The 17,778-nt window shown below is 33.6% G+C and overlaps 1 protein-coding gene across 6 annotated transcripts in view; it reads left to right on the top strand.

Annotated features, from left to right (window-relative positions):
- Dzip3 (DAZ interacting zinc finger protein 3) overlaps positions 1-17,778 on the top strand; it is an 87,664-nt gene that overhangs the window by 781 nt on the left and 69,105 nt on the right. For 4 of the 6 annotated variants that reach the window (XM_071615374.1, XM_071615375.1, XM_071615377.1 and 1 more), the window contains exons 2-4: positions 10,710-10,808; positions 11,753-11,825; positions 13,248-13,403. In XM_071615374.1, coding sequence (XP_071471475.1) covers positions 10,777-10,808; positions 11,753-11,825; positions 13,248-13,403 — 261 coding nt within the window. In that variant the 5' untranslated portion in view covers positions 10,710-10,776. Of the gene's footprint in view, positions 1-275; positions 340-10,709; positions 10,809-11,752; positions 11,826-13,247; positions 13,404-17,778 lie in introns of all 6 variants that reach the window. The other 2 variants (XM_071615373.1, XM_071615376.1) reach the window with 2 other exon arrangements.

Here is a 17,778-nt window from a genome sequence, read left to right as displayed (position 1 = left end):
CTTAAAAACCAGGTTGTAGAAAATTGTGCAGATACAACACAAGTCCGTTTAATTCGGAAATCACGTTTTGTCAATTGAAGAAACTTTCTGTGCCAGTACTTTTGTTAAGGCACACTGTATTTTTATATTAAAACTCGATTTAAAATTAAATAGGATAGTTGACAATCTTTTGGACCATTGAGACATTCATGTAAAAGTTTGGGGGTACCTAATGTATTTATTTATGCATTTATTCATTTTCCATATTAAATAATTATTGAATGTTTATGAGTTAGGCATTGCCAGTCTGGGAACAAAGAGGTGGAAGTACCCCTTGCTAGGAAGAAACTGTCTGATAAGGTAAATATCCTAAATAAAAAGTATTTTAGGAATTCACCACATAAATGAAAGTATCAGTGATTGTAAAGAATGGAACCGTGTTTTTTACAAATCATTGCTTCATCTTTGACTATGTGACTCCAGGCAGGCTCTCACTGTTACAGTCTTAAAGTAAAATCTAAGTATGATCTGTTTGACAGGATTTCTCATTCAATAAATTAATTCGTTGAGATTCTACCATGTACTTGTTCTAGGCTCTAGAGATTCAGTGAATAAACACCAAAAATCTTAGTGTCATAGAACTTACATTCTGGTAGGAAATCTATAATAAACAGAAAAATAAGGAAAATGATGGAGGAAAACAGAGTATTGTTACCTCATGGAGAAGCAACATTTGAGGAAATACTTTTAGGAGTTGAGAAAAAGCTATATTCATTAGTGGAAAAAGTTTCTAGTTGGTGAGAATGGCGAGGACAAAGACTTTAAAGTGGAAATGTGACAACATACTAGGAATACAGAGTAGAGAGCAAGAATGAGTGGTAGAGATACAGAGATGAGGTCATATAAGATCTTGCAAGACCTTTGAGTTAATCAACATAAAGAATGAATTATGGAGTGTGTACTGCATATGCCTGTAATTCCAGCTACTGGGGAGGCAGGAGTATTACAGTTTCAAGATGAGCTTCCATAAAGTAGCTAGAGCCTGACTCAAAATGGAAAATACGGCTGGAGATGTAGTTCAGTGGTTAGCATCCTTGGGTTCAATTCCCATTACCAAAAAAAAAAAAAAAGGAATTATTGCTTGACAGTTATTTTGTGTTAGTTACAGGTGTTGGTAAATGGAGTGTTAAGATTTTGGTAGTATTACACTTTCACCTCCAATTACAGGTGTAAGCATTACCATTTTTAGCACCTGCAAAAGGCTCCAACTCTGTGTGTGTGAGCCTTCTTTTGAATCTTGCATTTTAACTTAAGCGGTAACAAAATTTTGCATTTTCTTCTGTTTATATTAATGTAAAGTAATTTTTTCTCATGAAAAAAATCTTCACCAAATTTAATGGAAGCTTAGTAATATAAACATGTTTGTAGCTGTGAGAAACCTGGGCATTTTTATTCAGTGATACTTGCATTCCTGATTTGGTAAACAGAACCATGTTTTTATTCCTTAAAAAGGGTAAAGAGTAGATGAAGGAGATGATGCTCAGTCCAGGTGACTAAAGGCCTTGTGCTTGGATTCCATCTTGAGTGCTGTAGTGATCTCTGTTTTTAAACTGGGACCTTATCTAGTCAATTTGTGTTTTAGATTGATTACTCTGGCTGATGAATGGGCAATGATTTTGAGAGGGGAAAGACTAGAAATAGGGAGACTAATTTGCTTCTGTCTTTGCAAAGGATAACTAGGATAATTGATTTGGAGATTTAGAAGGGGTAAAAATTTGAGAAATATTTATGAGGTCAATTTGGCAGGATTCAGTGACTATTCGTGAAGATTGAGGATAAGGATTGCTCTAGAAGGATTTCCGAATTTCTAGGTTGTGTAATTAGGAGAATACAGGTATTGCTGAGGTAGTCAATCAACAGTATTTGGGGTATATTTTTTATTCAGTGAAATTTTATATAGTTTATCATATAATTTTGTACCATTGAATTATATTTCTAGGTATTTATAATTTTTTGTAATTTTAAGAAGATTCTCTTTTTCTCACAAATTTTTGTTGTTACTCTTAAGAAATGGATACTAATTGTTTGGTTTGGTTTTAAATCAGGCTACTTATCAAAATCTCTTAGTATTTTTTTTTTAATTTAAAATTTTTTTTTAGTTGTGAAGCCTCAAGACAATGAGGCAATACTTTTTGATTACTTATTGTGATGAACACAATACTTTTTTTTTTTTTTTTAATGTGCTGAGGATCAAACCCAGTGCCCTACACATGCTAGGCAAGTGCTCTACCACTGAGCCACAACCCCAGCCTCTCTTAATAATTCTAATAGAGTTGTGTTTATTCTGTAGACTTTCTTTCTTATATCATTGGTAAATAATTACTTTATCTTCCAATATTTATTATCTTATTGTATTAGCATAATCTTGAAAATATGAAAAATCATGATAACACTGAATATCTTCAATGAGAATGACCAGTATTTTGGGTGAGGTTGTGGGGAATTGAACTCAGGAGCACTCAACCACTGAGCCACATCCCCTGCCCTTCTTTGCATTTTATTTAGTAACAGGGTCTTACTAAGTTGCTTAGTGCCTTGCTGTTGCTGAGGCTGATGAATTTGCGATCCTTCTGCCTCAGACTCCCAAGCCCCTGGGATTACAGGCAGGCACCACCACACCTGGCCTAGTATTTTTTACACTCAGTATAATTTGTACTATTGACTTGTTATAAGTATTTTATATCAGTTTTAGGAGATTCCTCTTTATATTATGTTGCATTTTTTCTTGGAATAATAATTACACAGACTAATTGAGCATTTATCATGTGCCAGGCACTGTTCTAAGGACTTTCTACCTACCTATTTAATATTCATAAGAACTCCCTGCTATAGATTCTGTTATAATCACCATTTTACAGATGAAAAAAAAAAAAAAACTAAAGGAAAGATGAAATAATTTGCCCAAGGTCACGCAGGCAGTGGTAATAGACCCTGTTTTTGCTATGCTGTAGGTTTTGATTTTTTGATATTTTATTCAGGTATTATTATCTATGTTTTTAAGTGAGACTTTACAATATTTTTTCTTTATTCTTCTTTGGAATTTGGGTATGTATTACTTTTGAAAAATGAATTGCAGTGTTTCATATTTATTGGTATAGAGTAATGATAATCATATAGGAATTACTTGATCCATGCAGAATGAATACAAAACTGGCCTAATAAATTAAACTTGGTAGATTGTATAGTGGTAGATCTTCCACAAATTGTGAATTTCTAATAAGATTATAAGTCTTATAATTTTCAACCTTTTCTTTAGTTATTTTTGGAAAAAATATTTAGCATACCAAATTTTTCTAGATTTAAAAAGTATTGATATACAACAAGTTGCATTTATTTTTTTAGTCTCTTAACTTCTTCCATGTACTTTTAAATTTCCTTTTTCATTCTAATGTCTTTTTTTCTTATTTGCATTTTTATGCACCTTTTCAAAAGAACCAACTTTCATTTGTTAATTCTTTTCCATTCATTTTTGAATCATTAATTTTGCTTGGCCTTTATTAATTCTATCCGCATACATACATTTGATTTTTGTTGTTTTTTTTTTTTAAAGATTTCTTGTTTAGTTGTAGATGGACACAACACCTTTATTTTGTTTATTTTTTTATGTGGTGCTGAGGATTGAACCCAGTGCCTCAGTCATACTAGGCGAGCACTCTGAGCCACAACCCCAGCCTCCATACATTTGGTTTTTTTCATAGTTTTGTAGAAGTTAAAGGCTTAGTACATTTTATATTCTGTATTTTTATAAAGAACACTTACTTTACACCAGTAATGTTAAAAACCTAAAGTCAGAATCTTCATTTTTACCTTTAAAAAAAAAAGTCATTTTAACCTGTCAGGAAAATATAATTGAAAAATGCTACAATCAAATATCTACTGCGTGCCAATACTATTTTCAAAGAGGTTATACTCTTTGGGGGAACCAGAATAAGTACTATTAAGAGAAATAGAGAATGTTGTAGAATACACATTTTTTTAAGGATAAAATGTTAAGTATCCAGTTCCTTCATTCTTCAAGGATTGGCATAAAGTATCTCTTTGTGAACTTTTATTACTGTCTGTTCTTTATATTTGGCTTAGATATTTTCCATAGTTCAGGAATCAGGCTTCAAGGAGTAAACAACACTTGCTTAGGATCTTATAACATGAGTTTATGCCTGACTAGTTCCTTTATTTGTTCTGGGAAAACCTAAAACATGCTGTCTTCAATTCTGAAAATACTAATTTTTAATCTCTTTTAATCAGGGTTTAACTTATGTTAAATGAATCAGACTGAATGAAGATGTGAAGTATAGTTTTTACAGAACTGCAGAGTTTGTAGAATACTGAATATTGTAACATGAGAATTGTACCAGAATTTTAAACGGAGGATCAATTGTTCATTCATTCATCCAGCATGTACTTAATGAATACTTAAGTGCTAGGTATATTTCAAAGGATTCTGAGGATGTGGCAGTGAACAAAATAGACAAAAAATTCTGTCCATGTAGTTTTTATTTTACTTTCTTGTCTGTCTGTCTGTTTTTAGTTTTTGTCTTTCCCTTCAGTGCTGGGGAATAACTAAAGGACCTCATAATGGTAGACAAGTGTTCTACCACTGAGCTACAATTCCAACCCTGAGTTTTTATTTTATTGAGGGATAAAGATAATAAATTAGACACATAAGTAAATGTTAGTAATAAGATTTATAGAGGGAGACAAATGGAGGCAGAATAGGAATTATCAAAGTCAAATTAAGGTGTTGCAATATTTGCTAGGGCAAAGTGTTAATTGGTTTTGGCTGAATAACCAAGTCACCTCAAAAGTCAGTGGTTGAAACCATGAACATTTGTTTCTTGCCCTCAGGTATGTGTGTTGATCTAACCTGACTTGTCTGAGTGGCTCTTTTCAGTCATTTTGTGGGAAGGTGCAGTTATCTGGAGCTCTGTTTTAAATGTCTAACATAACATCTGTTATATGTCAAGCAGGCTATTTAATTTAATATTGGTAATTAAAGGAGAGGTCAGGGCTAAAGGAAAACAAAAAGCCTCCAGACTAAGTGGTGTAGAAAGTCAGTATGAATAGAGAAGACACATCTGAAATCTAAACCCCAGGGTACTTAAAAGTATTTAGAAAGATGTGGAAAAAACAGCAAAGGACATGGAGAAGTTTACTGCCAAAGAACACAAGTTCTGTCTTGACCTCCTGATCATCTTGACTTTTTTTTTGGTACCAGGGATTGAATTCAGGGGCACTTGACCACTGATCTATATCCCCAGCCTTATTTTGTATTTTGTTTAGAGACAGAGTCTCACTGAGTTGCTTAGCACCTTGTTTTTGTTGAGGCTGGCTTTGAACTCATGATCCTCCTGAGCTGCTGGGATTACAGGTGTGCATCACCATGCCTGGCCTCACCTTGACTTTTGAAGGAGCACATGGGCTGCCTTTTGACTTCTTTAGTAGGATTTTGGGTTAGCAAAGAAGGTACTCAATCTATTCATAAGTCCTCATTACTTCTGTCTCCAGAAGGTTTGGGGTATGCAGAAGGATGTGTGACATTGTTCTTTAAATCAATATTGAGTGCTTCTTTGGGTGTAGTGGTTCATGCCTGTAATCTCAGCTATTTGGAAGGTTGAAGTGTGAGGATTGTGAGTTCAAGGCTATATCAGGTGCTATTTTAGGCACTGGGGATACAAAAAAGATTTATACAGTTCAGTAATACATGCCAGTAATCTCAGCAGTTTGGGAGGCTGAGGCTGTAGTACTGCAAGTTTGAGACCAGCCTGGGCTACTTTGGGAGATCCTGTCTCAAAAAATAAAATGAGGTGGAAATGTAGCTCAGTGGTAGAGTGCCCCTGGGATCAATCCTCAGCACTTAAAAAAAAAAAAAAATTTTTTTTAATAAGAATTCTCTGACATTGTGGGACTTACTAGGGGATTGTTTATTCAGTGGACATAAATAGCAAATGCAACAAAAGTTTCATTGGCCCAGGTTTCAGAATTTCAAGCTAGCGAAATTCAGTGGTAGCAAATTGGCAGTGGTCAGCATTGGGTCATTTAGATACCATGTCCTTACTATAGCTAAAACCATTTACATATTGATATTAAATAATTTTTACCCTTTATGCAGAACCAGAAAACAAGGTCTTTATAATTAGCGTCAACTCCCATTTTTCAGAAATGTTACCTTTGTCACGGAGATAGATCAGAAAAAAACAAAATTCTCTTTGCAATTATAGTCATGTGCCACATAATGTTTTGGTCAATGATAGACACATATATGATAGTGTTCCATAAGGTTATAATGGAGCTGAAAATTTCCTATCATCCAGTGACATTCTAGCTGTCTTAACATCATTACTCAATGCCTTATTCACATTGTACATTTCAAGTACATAATATTTAATAATAAACTTTTACTTTTTTACATACTTTTATTTTATCACTTACTTATAAAAATAGCAATTTTAAATTTTTAAAAAACTCAACTGTGAATTTGTATGACATGTTATCTGAGCAACCTCATATCTATTTTTTAAAATTTTTTTATTTGTTTATTTTTATGCAGTGCTAAGAATCGAACCCAGTGCCTCACGCGTGCGAGGCAAGTGCTCTACCACTGAGCTACAGCCCCAGCTTCATATCTTGGATTTATCAAGTCTTCCTTGTATCAAGGGACCATGTCTAACGATTGACCTATGCTATCTGGGTTTACATAAGGACCTCTGTGATGTTGCCTGACAGTGAAATCACATATAGATACATTTGTCAGATATTCCTGTCATTAAATAGGGCTTGACCATTTTATTCTATAATTCTGCTTTCTTTCCTATTTCTCAAATATTAAAATTTAGCTACTATATAAGTGACTTGTCAAACCATAAAATTTCCTTTCTCACTTTTCAAATTGCTGATTTTTCTTTCCATACATTTCACAGAATTTATCTTCAGGTTAAGAGTAATTGTCTTGGATAAGTCTTGGATAATTTGGTTAATTTTATTTATTTATTTATTTATTTATTTATTTATTTTTGCATTACAATTCTTAATACACCTTTATACCACAACTTATCATATCTCTGATTGTATATAAGATCTGTTGACACCAAATTCACATCTTCATACATGGATTTTGTATAATCATCCATGCTATTCCCCTTCTCCCTCTCTTTCCCTTCCACCCCTATTCCCTATCTAGAGGTAATCTTCCTCCCTTGTTCTCCCTCCCAACCCCATTTTGAGTCACCCCCCCCCCCCCGCCCTTATATCAGAGAAGACATTCGGACATTTGTATGAAAGGATATTCTTTATAACCATAAGCTTATTCTACCTCTCACCTTACAAATGTATGCCTTTCTAAGAGGACATGAGCAGCCACTGAGTCAAGTTAGAGATAGATAAGGTAGACCTCATCAATTGGTACAGACAGGCACACAAAAGATAAGTTCTCTACTATTTATGTATTCTTTCTTTGTGATTATTGTCTAATGACTATTTTTTTAATTTGCTGAAGATATTTCACTTTTAGAGAATATGCTTTCAGTAGTATATGCTGCTTCTTTGGTTCGTACCCAAATTTCTGAGCAGAGTGGTATTTGCTTGCTTTCCTGCGTGCCCATGCTCCCTTTCCTTCTAGCGTGCACACAGGCAAGCATGCTTGCTTCCTCTCTTGCGTCCCCCTCCCTCTCTTCCTCTCTCTCTCTCTCTCCCCCTCTCTCTTTCTCTCCCTCACTCTTCCTCTCTCTTCCTGTTTCCCTCTCTTCCTGTCTCCCTCTCTCTCTTCCTCTCTCTCCCTCTCTCTTCTCTCTCTCCCACCCTTTTCCTCTTTCTGTGTGCGCGCTTTCGCGCGCGCACCTGCTCACACACCCGCTCACACATATATGCACATGTTTGGGAATCAAGCTCGGGGCCACACCCATACTAGGTATGTGCTTTTTACACTGAATTACCTATCCAGTTCATAACACCTTGGTTTTCAGGTGGACAGTTTCATGTCGAAATGTTTTCTGTTTGTTTTGCGCGGCGGAGTGGAGGGTCAGGGAAGTCCTAACCTGTGCATTATGGATACATTCTAAATATTCAAAAAAATACATGTGCATATATGTTATGCACATGTATATATTATGTAGGTTTGTCTATTTAACTCCAGAAATAAATTACTGAATAGATGTAAATAGAATTAAAAACCTGCTTCTGACAAGATGCTAATTATGCCTTAGACAGGCTTGTTTTCTTTATTGGGAGGAATGTGTATATATTTCAAGACTCTTCTCTGTGGTGAATTGCTATCCAGTGCTAACAATGATCTTTGTGAAGTAGAAAGAACACAGAATGACAGTGGGTTTGGAGGGACAGAAAATACATGATTAAAATTTCTGTTAAATTCTGTAGAAATTTTTCTAGTCATAAGAATGTTCTTAATGCATAATTTGCTTGAGTCAACTGTATATTTATTCTTTGTGGCCAAATGTTTTGGCCACTCTTGTCTAGGTGAGTTCATTTTATGACCTTGCCAGGAAGTTAAACAAAGATAGAAAATTAGAAAATCAAATAATGACTACATTTTGTTCATTCTTAATCCTACTATACAAAATTATAATTTGTTTATTAGATGGTACTAGAAGGTGGGAGTCTTTGAAAGTATATCACTGGAATGGAGCCATCATGAAAGAGATTATAAAAAGACTCAGAGAGCTTTCTACAAGAAATACAAGAAATGGGAAGTCAGTAGTCTGCAACCCAGAAAGGGATCCTCACATAAACTAAACGTGTTGGCATCTTGATCTTGCACTTCTAGCCTCCAGATAAGAATTTCTGTTGTTTATAAGATACCCACTCTATGGTACTTTGTTATACTCACTCCAATGACTAAGACAACATAATATTTAAACAAACAAAACAAAACAAAAAAACACCAAGAATGGCTATTAATGTTTGTCTGGCAGACATAGATAACAATAATTAAGATTTTGGTTATGAGAAACTTGTATCTTGATATTCCTAGGAAGTATTTAGTTTGTTTGTTTAGATTTGAAGTAACTAACAACATCTCATCCTCTGAGTAGTTTTTTTTTTTTAATTCTTTTGGTAAAATCTAGTAGAAGTAATAACTAAAGTGTCAGAATCTGCTTGTTAACAGAATCATGAACTTCTGGAATATATTTAATTCAGTGTTGATGTAGTAAATCTATCTTTCTAAAATAGCTATCAAATTTTTATAAAGCTGCGTATTTGAGGTTGTTTAATGTAGCATTGTTTGTAATAGCAAATTTTTTAAAAAAATTCCCAGACACAGCTAAGTTTTATCAGTAATGATCTGGTAAAAATGACATACAGTGGCATATGATGCAGATCAAAGACTATAGATAGTAATATGTACTGATATGAAAATTCAAGGTGCTGCATACTAATTTACAATTTGCATTGTGTGTATATATTTGAAAATAATTTTTGTTCCATTTCTTTTTTTTAAATTTTTTTAGTTGTTGATGGACTTTTATTTTATTCATTTATTTATATGCAGTGCTGAGAATTGAACCCAATGCCTCACACATGTGAGGCAAATGCTCTGCCACTGAGCCATAACCCCAGCCCTTTTGTCCCATTTAGATAAACGGGCTCCCTAGTTACTGAAATAAAGTTGTTATAGAAGGAATAAATGAGAAACTTTACCCAGTCTTATGCTGCAAAGCAGTGTAGATCTGTTATGTTTATAATGTTGCTGCCACTTTCCTTTCTTTTCCTCATCATTTCTTCCTTTGCCAAAGAACATTTATCAGTAGTTATACATATGCTTGCTTTAACACTTTCTGGACTTAAAAAGGGGGATCAGACAGGGAAGCCAGCCTAGCAGAAGATACTTGAGTCTAGAGGCTTGAACACTTAATAAAGAAGATCAGATGGCACTAACTTGGAATAAACAGCTGTATAAATAAATGAATGCTAATGACGCTCTTTTTGTTTTCATTTGTATTATTTCAGTATTTTTTTTTTCCTTCAGGAAACATCCACAAAATCCATTGGTATTCTAACCAAAGATGTATAAGATCTCTTTACATCCCACTTTCTATTTATAGAGTTATCCAATCATATAATTTTGGATAAAGTAGCTACCTGTCATTTTTAAACTAAAAGGAAGTAAAATAATTAATACTATAAAGCAGAAACTCATACCTCTATGGGAAATAAATTACTACAAACCCTTCAGGAAGCCATTTGGAAATATGCACTGAAGTCTTAAAATGCATTTTGGCCTAGAAATTCTTCTGAGAAATTATCAAAAGGAAAAAATCATAAATATAGAAAAGTGCTGTAAACAATGGAGTTTATCACAGAGAAACATGAGAACTCTATTTGTCCAACTATTAGAAAATCATCAAGGAAACCCCAACCAATTGTTGTGTAGCTATCAAAAATGTTGGCTAGGAGGCTAAAATAACATGAAAGATGCTTTTTGTATATTATTCAGTGGCTAAAAAAAGTGGGCTAGAATATTTTCATTCAATATGATTATAAATTGAAAATATACTTATGCCTAGAAAAATAAGTACATTAAAGTATAGGCAGACATTGTGTTTGGATGGGGAAACTATTTTCCTTTTATAGCAGTTTCAAAAAGTTTTAATGACTAGTTCTTACAGGAGGGAGAAAGAGAATAACTTTACTAATTAAAAATATTACTTTCCTTATAGCTTTAAGTAGCAGTAGTAAAAGTCAGTTTTCAAGCATTGGAAGACTTATAAAGGAACATTGTGCAACATGGAATCTTTACCAGAAGAATTTTTTGTGAGGTAAGGAATAGGTTGACAAAAACAAACTCATTTGTTAAGATTCCAAAGGCATGACATTAGTCTTTTCCATGTAACCTTGGCAGTCTATTATGGATTAGATATCCTATGCTACAAGACAGTTTTTGATTAGTGGGGGAATGAGGAGTGGGTGAAGTATAATTTTAGAGAAGTTCTCTACCAGGGCTAATGAAAAATGTGCTACAACTTGCTGTACTTGGGACATTCTCAACAAAATAATTTTAACATACACTATGTACTTGCTATGTTGAGACACTGTTTTTAATGCTTTTACAAATGCTAATTTATATAAACCTCATAAAACTCTATGAAGTAGATGCTGTTATTTTCACTTTAAGAAAGTAACTTAAGCATAACACAGGAGACCCTGTGGTATTCTGTTCCCTCCAAACAGTGCAAATTCAGCCTGCCTGTATGTCTTCCATATAATGCTGAACACCCTTGAATTGTCTCATATACTAAGCAATGTTACATATTAATTTATTTCACAAGCATTTACTGCCTCCTTGGTGCGGAAGGAATAATGATTAATACAAAATCTGTATACTTAAGAGTTTATAATGTAATAGGAAGATATGTGAAAAGAACTGTATCTGTAGGCAAAGTGTATAATATTAGAAGTGTTGTGGCTATGTTTCAGAAGGAACAATAATTATTGACTAGGAATTGAGTCAGGTTCTACAAATTGATATTGAACTGATCTTTAAAAAAAATGAGAATTTTTTTTTAATATCAACTTGCTATTTTTTCTACCATCTATCGTCCAGTAAGGTCTACCTTAACGTCTTTGAGTCCATAAAGAGATGTGATACTTACCAGGATTATCTAAAACTTTAGACAGAACTCAGTTGTTAGATTGATTGCTACTATAATTCGTGATCTTTGTAAGGAGATGCTCTGAAAACACCTCTGTTACTCATTTTCAGTAGGGATTCTACTGTGGAAGAACAGACTGAAGAGGAAACTGAGAATAAGATAGAAAAATCAACCAGTCAACTGGTAAGAGAAAATTTAATTTTCATTTATTTGTAGTTAATTAATAATGATTAATTCTGTATGAGAATGTAATGCTAAATTTAGTCAATAATCTTAAAAGCTTTTGAATGAGTCCACTTTTCTAAATGAGTAAGATGATCATAATTAAATATTTCTTGCATGATTGATACTATATGTCAAAGTTATCATTCTAAGTACCAATTCTCACTGTTAGTTAAAATTAATAGAAAATTAAATTCACTCTCCCAGAAACATCTGAACAGTTAGTTTTAAGAAATTTCTCATTTTGGGCCAGGCTTGATGGCTTGTACCTTAAACCTAATATGATGACGGCAAAGGGATTACAAGTTTGAGGTTAGCCTGGGCCACTTAGTGAGATACTGACTCAGAAATATGAAAGGCCTGGGGATATACGCTCAGTGGCAAAGCATTTAGTATACTATGTGTGAAGCTCTGGTTTTAATCCCCAGTTCTGGGGATAAGAAAGAAAGAAATCATATCTTTTTCTTTTGTGTGCACGTGTGTATGTGTGTGTGTGTGTGTGTATTGCTGGTGATCAACACATGTTAGGTAACTGCTCTACCACTGACATCCCTAGCCACCTCATTTGTCTTTTCAAAGGAAAATTCAAGAAAAATGAAACTACAAACACATATGTGAATGCAATCACATACAAAAATTTTATTTATTAAGATGTTTTGCTGAATTATTTATGAAGTTACTTTTCTTTCTTATTTTTATTATATTTCCTGTTAAAAATTCTAGGCCTAAATGAGAAGTTCTGCATTATGCATTGATGTAATTTTTGTATTGTCAATGACAAATACTTTATAGTTGATTAAAACATTTATGTGAATACTATATATCATATTTATTGAAAGTTTTTTTTTTTGTTTTGGATTTTTTTTTTGGTACTAGGGACTGAATGCAGAGGCACTTAACTACTGAGCCACATCCCCAGCCCTTTTTATTTTTCATATTTTATTTAGAGATAGAGTCTTGATGAGTTTCATAGAGCCTCACTAAGTTGCTGCAACTGGCCTTTTACTTGCAAACCTCTTGTCTCATCCTCCTAAGTGCTGGGATTACAGGTTTGTACCACTGTACCCAGCAAGAAAAGAGTAATCTATATAATATTGTAATTTAAAAAAAAAAGAAAAAAACTTTTGATACTGGGGAATAAACTCAGGGGTACTTTACCACTGGTTCTTCCCAGCCCTTGTAATTTTTGAGACAGGATTTCACTAAGTTGCTTAGAGAACAGAGAGACTATCTTATTCTTACTTGCATTCTACGTGTCTGTCACAATGATATACATATAGTAGGAATTTGACTCTATTTTTAATAGTTTTGCTAGTTTTAATCACTAGAGTAAACGAGAGTATGTAGAATTGTATAAATTTTTAATGGATAAATGTCTTGTAGGACAAACAGAAAAAGGACATACCTACTGACCTTGTTCCAGTTAACCTGCTATTAGAAGTTAAGAAGTTATTAAATGCAATTAATACTCTACCAAAAGGTGTGATTCCTCACATTAAGAAGTTCTTACAAGAAGATTTTTCTTTCCAGACTATGCAGGTAACATTATAATTTGTCTTTGAGGCAGAAGTAATAGCTCTATGTAAATAATTTCTTTTTTTTAACTCATGCAGTGTAACTCAGGTCTTGGAATCTTCATTTTACTACTACTTCTTTTTTTAAAAAAAGTTTTATAGTTATACATAGTAGTTGGGTTATTCCAACAAACTCATACATGCATGGAAATCAGTTGCAATTTATGACCCCTATCATTTTTTGTGTGCATATCCTTTTATAGTTACCTTATTTCTTCTAGGACTTTTCTCTGTTTTGGGTGTATGCATAAATGCCAAGGATGTGACCTAAGTTCCCTCTGATTGTTCCTCCTTTTATTCTTGTTGGTTTGGGACTTTTGTCTCCTTACTTCTTTAAGTTGGAGTAATGTTAGGGAATGTTTAGTTCTGTAGCAGTCTCTAATCTGTGAACTTTTAGTGTCCCTATAGATTCCCAGCACCTCACAGAATGGGGCAAAATACATCGTAATAACAACTGTTGCAAACAATAAACAATACACAGTGTTAAAGCAAATTGTCACTAATAAAGAGGAATGGTATATTTAGCACTTGTCAATGGTAAGAACAATAACCGTGAACTAGATCTGGCTTGAAAGAAAAGAGCAGGTGTCAACTGTATCATCCACAGCAGTAATGACTGTATTTAGCATTAATGGTGGGGGTATGAGTTATATAGACCAATTAGTTCTGAAATGTGGTAAAAGTAGAGTTATTTATGGGAAAAGGAAACATGTTAGGTAGTTAGAAAACACTTTACAATTTCAGAAAGTGAACAGAGAATGCAGAAGAGATGTATCAAGTAATCTTTATAATGAAGGAATGGAAAAAAATAGAAGCAGCATGTATCAAGAAAGAAGGAATGAAAACAGTAGAATTTGGCTATTAGCAGGAAAAGAGAAAGAAAAACAAGAGAAATAAACAAATGAAAATAATACAAAACCAAACTAAAATATACAGTCTAAAATGTCTGAATCCTCTAAAGGTAATGCTAGGAAAAAGTAATTACAATATTTTTTAAAAATGCTGAAAATCAGGGGGGAAAAAATAAATGTATGTATATGATTCTGAACCAATCAACACAGCCAGAATTCACATGCATGCACACTTTCTGTCTCATATACACATATGGAAAGAATAAAAAATAAAATAACTTTTAAAAATTCCAAAATCTTAGTGAAGAATGAAGGAACTTTAACTTTCTCCACTGAGGTAATCAAAATAATTGACCAGAGTAGGTGAGCACTGCTTATGTCCAATAGACTTTCTTTCCATTTCTTCTTAAGTAATGTACTAAGAGCAAAGGGTAAAAATTGTTAATTCTTTCCTGTTTTTGTGTTGCTCTCTGAACTTCCAATTGAAGTGGTCTAAGATGGAAGCTGTTTGATGTAAGACTCAGCTTCCCTGTTTATCAGTATGAGGTGGGATGGGTTAGGATGTACTGCTTGGCATTTTGTTCATTTGCCAGGAGAGTGGACTGAGGTCTAATCAGGATTTGTTGGGTAGACCCTTTTTTGGAGTGACTAGATTGACTCCTAGAGCTAGACTGTAGCTGATCTCTTTGGAGGTTTGGTTTTAAGGAGCCTCTCACAAAATCCAGTCTGCTGCCCAGGATCACAGCCTTCCTGAGCTTAGTCCTTGAGTGTATTCACCCCTACCCATGGAGACTCCCAGCCTGCTTCATATACATAAGATAAACACAAAGGAGAGGCGAGTTGGGGTCCCTTCCACCCTTCTGACTCTAATGCCCCTGGGTGTGTCTGTTTCTCCTGTTTCATGAGGCCCAGCGTAGGTCCCTCAAAAATGGGTACTGCTGGCATGTTGTCATTGTTTTTTTGGTTTTTGTTTCTTTTTCCTCCTGATCTCTTAAGTTCCAGAATTGCCATTCTGGCAGTGCACTTGTCCCAAGATGGCTCCCACTCAGCTCTCCACAGCCGGTTGACATATAAAGCATGATTTTTAAGCACCAGCATGCAATGCAGCCTCTGAATCTGTTAAGATTAGGCAGCATTTTTTATCTCAGATTTCCTTCAGCTAAGTCTGTGTTTGTTCACTCTCCCTCTTGTCTGTGGTGAATCTGCACTGGTGGCCTCCAGGTTAGTTCCATGTAGCCTTCAGAAGCTATACATCCACTGTTTTGGCTCCATGCCATGGCACAACTTGGGATGTTGCTTTCCTTTACTCCGCCATCTTCCTAGCCTCCTCCGTTGTGACACTCTGGGACAAGAGAATGTTTTTAGTTTTCTAATGTTTTACTAAAATTTTTTTTCAAAAATATAAAACAGAAATGATATGCAAAACTTTTGGATTTTATGAGTGAAATAAATATTCTAAAGAATATATAGATTTCCATCTTGCAAATAGTTTCTCTAAAAAATAATTTGTGCTAGCTTCCAGTATAGTAATGGAACTATTTCTTAAGTTAATAGTGTTTTCCAAAGTTAAGAAAAATGATATACTCTTTAATCTGTGGCGGTTAAATGGCAGTGGGGGCAGTACACCTTAGGTATCTTAAAAATACCACATTTGTACCTTCTATATGTAAAAAATACATGATTGTTTCCATGAAATAAATTAATGCTGTTACAATTAAAAATTTAAACTCTGAAACTTTCCCTACGATTTTATATGTAGTTATAACCTTAACTGAGATCAGTTACTGTGATTGAATCTGTCTTGACTCCTTTTTTTCCTCTTGTACTTTGGAAACTATCAAGAAACAGCAAAACTCAGAAATCAGTAAACCTTATGTATGCATAGTCAATTAGAAAGTAAGAATAGAAGAAAAGTTTTTGTTTACAATAGCAAAAAAAAAAAAAAATTTAAATACCCAAGAAAACAACTAAGAAATACATAAGATAAACTAGTTTTCAAAGTTCATCCTAAGTCACTCACATGATAATATCAGAACCCTATATAAGTACTAAAGAATCAAAATCTCTTGGGGTAGGTCTGGGAATCTGCACTTTAGCAAGCATTTACCCTGATTTTATTCACAGCTAAGTTTAGAAATCAATGCTTCCTACTAAAACAATAAATAAATATCTCTAAAACCCTATTAAGAGTATTAAAAAAAAAAAAAAAAAGACCTGAGTGGAAAATATGCATGTAAAGAGACACGGTACAATAAAGTTCTCAATTTTTCCTAAATTAAATATCAACTAATTCCAATTTGAAAAGATTTTTGTTATTGTTGTTACTAAGAGATAATTCTGAATTTCAAATGAGAAATAAGAGGAAAAACAACCAAGAAAATTTTGTAAGAGAACTGTAGAGGAGAAGGGCTCAGAAATTTGCTGACTTAAGACTTACTAAAAAACTGTAATAACTAAAAGGTTGTGTTACTTTTTCTTGACATTACACATGGATAAGTCTAGAAAATAGAACCCAAATTGCAGATGAAATAGAGATATATACACACGGAACTTTTATGAATGATAAAGTGATAAAAATTGAGCATGGTGGGAGGGGGCGCATATCTCTAATCAATGCTTGGGAGGCTGAGGCAATCGGATTGCAAGTTTGAGGCCAGCCTCTGCAATTAGTGAGACCTTGTCTCAAAATTAAAAATAAAAGGGTTCTGGATGTAGCTCAGTGGTAAAGCATTCCTGAGCTCAATCCCCAATACTGTAAAAAATAAATATATAAATAAATAAAAATAAAAACTGAATAGTAAAGGGACAATGATCAATTTCAATGGGAGATTTTAGTACTGTTCTTTTTAAAAACTGCTGACACAAAATGTGTTGTCATACAGCAAACTTCATCCCATTGGGACACACAAGCAGAATACACTACTTCCAACAGTGGTAAAATATACATTTTTTAAAATGTGCATATAGAACATTTACAAAAATTGGCTAAGTCACAAGGCAAGTCTCTTTGGATTTTAAAGGATCAACTAACTCATAAAAAGCATATAGAACATTAGCAATTAGTCTAGAAATAATAATAAAAATATAAAACTAGGAAATCTCATGTTCTTAAGATAGATGCTTGTAATCTAGGGTATATATAGGTCAAGGAAGAAATTGCAATGAAAGTTAACATTTTTGAACTGAATAACAACTGTATATTAAAACTTATATTATTAGCTAAAGCAGTGCTATGAGGAAAATTTATAGCTTACAATTCATGAATTAGAAAAAGAAGCAAGGTTGAATATCAGTCATTTATGCATGAACTTTAAGACATTAAGAGAAGAACAGAAAATTAAACATAAAAGGAAGTAATAAGGATAGTTAAATCAAATAAAAGTTAAATTGAATCAATAAAATAAAAAGAATCAATAAAACTGACTAGTGTCTAATAATATTTGAAAAAAGAAAGAAAACAAGAATAATCCAAGTAATCACAAATAAACA

The sequence above is a fragment of the Marmota flaviventris genome, chromosome 8 (genome assembly GCF_047511675.1).
Source record: "Marmota flaviventris isolate mMarFla1 chromosome 8, mMarFla1.hap1, whole genome shotgun sequence".
Taxonomy (NCBI): Eukaryota; Metazoa; Chordata; class Mammalia; order Rodentia; family Sciuridae; genus Marmota; species Marmota flaviventris.
This window is presented reverse-complemented; position numbering and strand designations above follow the sequence as displayed.